We start from the raw sequence: 7224 nt of genomic DNA, 5'->3' as shown, positions 1-7224 counted from the left end.
GGTCCATTAAGCATCTGAGTTTGGCTCAGGTCATGATCCCGGGGTCATGAGCTCAAACCCCATGTCCAGCTCCTAGCTCAGTGGGGAGCCTCCTTGTCCCTCTCTCTTTGCCCCTCCCCACCCGCTCTGGTGCTCTGTCTCTCTCTCAAATAAAATCTTTTTTTAAAAAATTCTACTTATCATCAACCAATACTGGACAAATTTGTAGAAACCGAATGGAAGACAAACCACAAGAGAAAAACTGGATTACCTATGGTTTAATAAAGTCTTTGGGCTTTCTTTAGCCCTCAGGAAGTACGCTCAGGGCCCAGTCACAGTGGAGAGTGGGCTGTTGTGCTCCATGGACAGAATTACCCTGTGCAGCAAGCTGATCTTGCCCCACCCTCAACCACTCAAAGGACAAAGGTGAGGTGTGCACAGGTGCATACATGTATGAAATAATATAAAATACCATTTGGTTTCTTTCTTTTTTTAAGATTTTTTATATATTTAAGAGAGCAAGAGAGCACAAAGAGGGGGAGCAGGAGAGGGAGGGGAAAAGCAGGCTCCCTGCTGAGCAAGGAGCCTAATATGGGTCCCGATCCTAGGACCCTGGGATCATGACTTGACCCAAAGGCAGAGACTCAACTGAGTAGCCACCAGTTGGTTTTGAACCCCAGTTCCTGACACAGGGCTCCAGAAAGTCCTATCATTTCCTGGGTGACAGAAGCATCTTTTGTTCTAACGAGGTGATTCTTGGTAGGTTCTTGGATGGGAACTGGTCCCCAGAAAGATGAAGCTGTGGTTCAAGAGGAAGCTTGGAATTTTCAGCTCCCTTCTCATTCTCTGGGGAAGAGAGAGGGGCCGGAAATTGAGTTAACACTCAGTCATACCTACATGATGAAGCCTCCATAAAAACCGCAAGAGTACAGGTTCCGAGACCCTCCGGGTGGGTGACACGTGGAGGCGCAAGGAAGGTGGCGTGCCCGGAGGGGGGCTCCACACCCCCCCCCAGACACCGTGCCTTGTGCATCTCTTCCGTCTGCTTGTGCCTGAATTGTATCCTTTTATAATAAACTGGCGACCTAAGTTAACAGTGGCCCTCAGTTCTGTGAGCCGCTTTTGCTGATTATTGAACCGGAGAAGGGGCCATGGGAACCCATGACTCACGGCTCGTTGCTGAGAAGCACAAGCGACCACCCAGACTCCCGATTCTGAGACACATCTGAAGCCGGGCAGGGAGTCTCTGGGTCTGCACTAACCTCAGGCAGATGTGTCCAATTTGAACTGAACTGTAGGACACCTTGCTGGTGGTGATGAGCTGGAGCATTGCTTGGTATGGAGGAAAAAACCCTCCACAGCCAGCATTAAGAGTGCTGTGAGTCTGAGGAAAGGCAAACAGTGTGTTTTTTCTAGACAAAGTGGGAGAACATATTCCATCAAGTGAATGTTGCTGCTCGTGTCTCAGAGCTAAGCCAGCGATGGGAGTAGCATAGCGGAATCACATAGCCGCTCACGTCACCTTTACCTCAGTCGTCCTCAACTTTGGCTGCCCGTGATCACCTAGAAAGCTTCTGATAGTCTGATGTGTAGGCTGTTTCCCAGACCAAGTAAACCAAGAATCTCTACAGGTGGTACCCAAACCTCAGTATTTTTTTTGGTATCCCAGGTAGCACACTGTTGGTGAGAATGTAAAATGGTACAACCACTGAGGAAAACAGTATGGCAGTTCCTCAAAAAATTAAAAATAGAGCTACCTTATGATCTAGCAATTCCACTTCTGGGTATTTATCAGAAGAAAATTAAAATACTAGCTCAAAAAGATATGTGTCCCCCCATGTTTATCACATCATTATTTATAATATCCAAGATATGAAAACAACCTAAGTGTCTATCATTGAATGGATAAAGAAGACGAGGTAACATATAGACAATGGAATATTATTCTGCCATAAAGAATGAAACCTTGCCATTTGAGACAACATGGAGGACTCTGAGGCCATTATGCTAAGTAAAATAAGTCAAAGAAAGACAATTATCATACTCTCTTACTCACATGTGGAATCTTATAAAACAACAAAGACCCTAAAACCAAGCTTACAGACTGAGGGTTGCTGGGGGAGGGGGTGCAATGAGTGATGGGGGTCAAAAGGACAAAATTCCAGTTATAAAATCAGTCAAGGGAATATAATGTACAACATGGTGACTATAGTTAATAATACTATATTGCATATTTGAAAGTTACTAAGAGTAGATCTTAAAAGCTCTTATCATATACAAAACATTCCCCAGGTATATTAGTTTTCTATTACTGCTATGATTTACCATGGACTTAGAGGCTTAAAACAAAACGCATTTATTATCTTTTATGTCTACAGTGCCGAAGACCCAAAGAGGTCTCACTGGACTAAAATCAAGATGTTGGCAGATCTGCATTCCTTACTGGAGGCTCTGGGGGAGAATCAGTTCTCTCACCTTTTCCAAGGTTCTAGACGCCGAGGAGCTCTTTAAATCTTCAAACCAGCAACCATCAGTGGAATCTTTCTCATACTGGATCATTCTGACATTGACTTTTCTGCACCCCACCCCCGCCAATTTCAAGACCCTTGTCGTTGTGTTGGGCTCACCCAGATAATCAAGAATAATCTCCTATCTTAAAGTCAGCTGATTCCCAATATCAAATCCATCAGCTACATGAATCCCCTTTGCCATGTAATGTAACATATTCATGGGTTACCAAGATTAGGACATGTCAGACACATTTGGCAACCATGATTACCGTATCAGATGACTCTAATGTGAAGCTGAGAACTACTGGTTTACCCACAGGAGGGACTGAAGAAGCGGCTCAGTTAGCAAGCTGAGCCGTGATGGAAGACTGGAGGCACACACGGAGAAACTGGAGTGCTGGGAGGCGTGAGAGAGGGGCAACAGATTGTTACAGAACTTGTCTCGCACGAGGAGGAGGAGGTTGTCATGAGATTTATTATTGCTCAACCTCTGAGAGTCCTGGAAAGTTAAACTGTATACTCCCCCAAGGACAGTGGGACCCTCTCCACACACGAGTAGCCATTGCAGAAAATGTAGGTCATTTCGCAAAATGGGCCTTTCGCAGACTTTCGGGACCAGCAGCTAACAGCTTGCTCCTTGTTTTTGGCTCACTCAGAGCCTGGATGTGTGCCGGATTCTCGTCTCTGGAGCTTTCCTGGGATGGTGGATGATGCAAACTCCTGCCCACAGGTTAGTTATGACTTGAAGATTTTTTTTTTAAGATTTCGTTTATTTCTCAGCGCACACAAGCAGGGGGAGCTGCAGGCAGAGGGAGAAGCAGGCTCCCCACTGAGCAAAGGAGCCCAATGTGGGACTCGATTCCAAGATGCTGGGATCGTGAGCTGAGCAGAGGGCAGACACTTAACTGACGGAGCCACCCAGGCATCCCTTGAAGATACTTTCTGACTGGCCAATATTTTAATAGCCACACACGGAAACATTCAGGATTTCTGGCTTTTCTTCAAAGACCTAGCTTTGCTGGGACAACGTTCTGTCAGGACCCCTCTCAGCTGCTCCCGTTTGAGGGAAGCCTTATTTTCTGGTCTGCCGCAGCCTTCACCCTAGCCTTTCTGTTTTATGCCTGCTCACTTCACAGTTATGTGACTTGCCTAGTCTGGAAGGTATGCGAGTTCACAGGCTTCCCCCTCCTTCAGAATTCCTGTGCCTAAAGTTGGGCTAAATTCTCATAAAGACCCATTTGCATGTCATCAGTACAAAAGTGAAGAGCTGCGAGATGTTAACTAGACTTATTGTGATCATTTCGCAATATGTACAAATAACAATCATGCTGTACTCCTGAAACTAATGTTTTATGTCAATTATATCGCAAAAAAAAAGAAATAAAAAGAAAATGGAAACTCATCACCACCCCCCTAAAAGAGGGAGTAGTTTTCCACTGGGAAAGATGGGACACAACCAAGGGCACTTGCCTGTACACAGAAAACCCTTTCCTCACAACTCGGAGCACACCAAGGGGAGTAAAGACCAGTATGAGTAAACCGCCTGAGACACCCTGTGTTCCAGGGAGCAAAGTGGCCTCCATTGGTAAAAATCTCTTCGAAGGAAATAAAGCTGAAAGCTGCCGAACTATAATTTCTGTCCACTGGTCTTCCTTCAGCCTTTGGAGGTACACAAAATCAATTTCGCTCTTCTTTCGTACCCACGGACTTCCAAAATTTTGAAGACAACTGTCATTACCCCTGCCGGCCTCTTCCCACTTCCGAAGGCTCCTTTCCAACAAGCCTGCCTAATCCCCTGGGCAGCTCTTCTTCTTTTTTTTTTAAAGATTTTATTTATTTATTTGACAGAGAGAAATCACAAGTACACTGAGAGGCAGGCAGAGAGAGAGAGGAGGAAGCAGGCTCCCTGCTGAGCAGAGAGCCCGATGCGGGACTCGATCCCAGGACCCTGAGATCATGACCCGAGCCGAAGGCAGCGGCTTAACCCACTGAGCCACCCAGGTGCCCCCTGGGCAGCTCTTCTTAGATAGTTGAGACCTCATCTTCATTCTGGTAAATCTCTAGCTTGGCTGTGCCACCCAAATGTGCTATCCCAAAGCCAGCAACCTGAGACAGTGAGAGGACAGAAGGGCAGTCAGAGTAAACCCTCGGACTCAGACCCGGGTCCTCTATCACCTGTCCTAACACTGCATGAGCTTACAGGTTAGAAGACAATGGGAAGATTCCCAAACTGAGGCCCTTTGAGGTACAGGGACAGGACAAGACACAGCCTTCCCTTTACATGGCTCCAGGGAAAGGTCCTCCCTTTAAGGAACACCAAGTCTCTGTAATGGGTAAAATCCAAACACCCTACTCTGTCCTCACATCCTTTCTCCTCAATGGCCTGACAAGATTTTGTGAGGATGACAAACTACCTTTGAAATATGCTTCACCTCAAGAAGTTAGAGTCCATTTGAAAGGGCCTGTAAAGGAAGCTGGGATGCTGTATGGTGATAATGCTTACTCTCCACGGCACTGCTCATTAAGTCAGCTTTGGCATAATTAGGAGAGATGAAATTCCAGCCAATCTCTGAGCTGCTGCTTTTACAGTTTCAATAAATAGGTAGATAGGACCGATGCTGCTGGCTCAAAGGAGATTTGAGGTTAGATGTAGTTTTGGCTTAACATTCCTTTATTTCATTAAATGATATAGTGTACGTGAATCAAAGTTACCGGAACATGTTCATTTTTATTACTAATCCGTGTTTTCTGGCCACTCTTAACCATCCATCACAGTCTTTGCGCTGGGTCCCACACATCAGTCAATGGAGAGTAGACCAACTCTGGAGAATTCAGTCAGCTGTCTCTGACATGCAATTATGGGGCCACTTAAATCCATCCCTTCCACTGAGAACAGAACAAAAACCTTAGGCTACAAGGTTTGGGTAGCTGAGAAAAGTTGTTAGAGTGGGTTAGCATGTTCTTACAACTTGGAATCGTGTCCACAGCAGTTCCATCTGGAGGAAGACAGAGTGGATTAGATGTTTTCTCAAATCTGTCTCACATCTACGGAAATCCTACTCTTTTTATAGTCTTTTGGCATAGAAAGCTATGTTATCTCACTTGAGATCATTCCTACAGAACCAATAGGAAGATAAAGCAAAAGCAAACCAGCAATCAAATGTGATCGTCTTCCATCCTAAGGAGCTCGGTGTATAGTCATTAAGGCATCAGCATCTGTTGGGAGCTCCAGCAGGGAATCCTACGCAGGGACACAGGAGAAGCAGCAGAGGGAATCAACCCAAGTGGTACTAAAGAGGACAGGATGGGAAGGACATTTTTTATTTCCCCAGATCTTCAGGCAACCTCACTAAGGTGGAGGTATGAAACCAAGAAAAACACAAGGCTTAAAAAATACTGTGCGTTATAATTCTTCAATCTCTGGAAGGCTAGGAGCCCAAGGTCAGTGTGGCAGGAAGCAGAGCAGACTTCCCGGCCCAGCAGTCACACAATCTTCACGGTCTTGAGCATATCTGACAGTACATACGTGTCATCCCAGCCCCTCCCAGGCTTCCTCAGGGTCTGCTCCAAGGCCTGGGCCATTTCCAAGACCTCTGGCATGGCAAGTTTCTGCTCCGGGTGCAGCTGGCAGAACAGGATCTCATTTACTTCACCCTCAATTCGCCGCACATACAGGAGAGGGAAGACCGCTTTGAGACCGGTCAGAACTGAGTCCTTCAGCCCCAAGTCCCGGCACACAAGGTTGAGGATAAAGACACCTACAGGGCAGGAAGGAAAGAGTCATGTCTGGCAGATCGGGGACACGTTGGAGACAAGGTTCAGCTCTGAGAACAGACCGATTCCTGCTGGTGGCCTAAGAAAACACAGCTGCAGTGAGTCTGCAGAGAGCACAGTGCGTATGAAGGTAGGAATATGTGAACTGTGAGAAAACGTCCAGCTAATTTCTTGCTCTTCTGTGCTGGTAACAAATTACTTTGCCATTCTCCTTGCCTCAGTTTCCCAAAGAAATGCTTTGAGAAAGAAGTAATTAACACTCCAAGAAAAAAATGTACCAACTCCACAGGGGTGTCACACTCTTGACATACACACTTTGGGGTATTTAGCAGCCAGGAAGAGGGCCAATGTTACCCTGACCTCTAACAATGAAGGTTCCCAAAATCTATGTTCGCCCAAGTACCTGACACCAAGCCAAAACATCTGGGAGGCTGTCAACGTGAGGTCTAAGAGCTCTAGCTTCCAAGAGAAGCTGGCGCCACAGCTTGCTAGCTTGTTTGGCTAAGTTTCCTTACTTCAGTTTCCTTATTTGAAAAGGGGCTGCTTTGACGACAGAACAGCACAATGTCTAGGCCAGCCCCATGGAAAGAAATCAGATGGCAGCTGGCATGACCACGCCAGGGGAGATATGAATTGCTGCACACGGTAAAACTGTTTGGCAACATCTAGGAAACCCCAGCTTACAAGGAAACTCTGATCCAGCAATTACAACCTCACCTACATGCCTGACAGACCTGCAAATGCATTTCACCAAAAGGCACCTACTGGAGTGTTGATGTCAATACTGCTTATAAAAGCCTCAAGCAGGAAATAATCCAATAGCACAGCAGACTGGAGAAACCAATGCAGTACAGACACACAATGACACTACACAACAATAAAAATAACAATGTAAACACAACACTATGGATAAAGAAAGAGAAAAACACAAAAGGAATATATTCTGTAAGATTCCATTTAC

The 7224-nt window shown here is 45.9% G+C and overlaps 1 protein-coding gene across 1 annotated transcript in view; it reads right to left on the bottom strand.

Annotated features, from left to right (window-relative positions):
• Positions 1 to 5787: 5787 nt before the first annotated feature.
• The window catches only part of LOC132026316 (eEF1A lysine and N-terminal methyltransferase-like), a gene marked incomplete at its 5' end in the record, with an annotated part of 9731 nt that continues 8294 nt past the window's right edge, over positions 5788 to 7224 (bottom strand). Inside the window, one exon of the mRNA XM_059414225.1 lies at positions 5788 to 6247. Coding sequence (XP_059270208.1) covers positions 5973 to 6247 — 275 coding nt within the window. The remainder of the gene's footprint in view (positions 6248 to 7224) is intronic.

Source organism: Mustela nigripes, chromosome 10 (assembly GCF_022355385.1).
Source record: "Mustela nigripes isolate SB6536 chromosome 10, MUSNIG.SB6536, whole genome shotgun sequence".
Classification (NCBI taxonomy): Eukaryota; Metazoa; Chordata; class Mammalia; order Carnivora; family Mustelidae; genus Mustela; species Mustela nigripes.
Note: the sequence above shows the minus strand (reverse complement) of the source record. Positions and strands in the feature narration are given on the sequence as shown.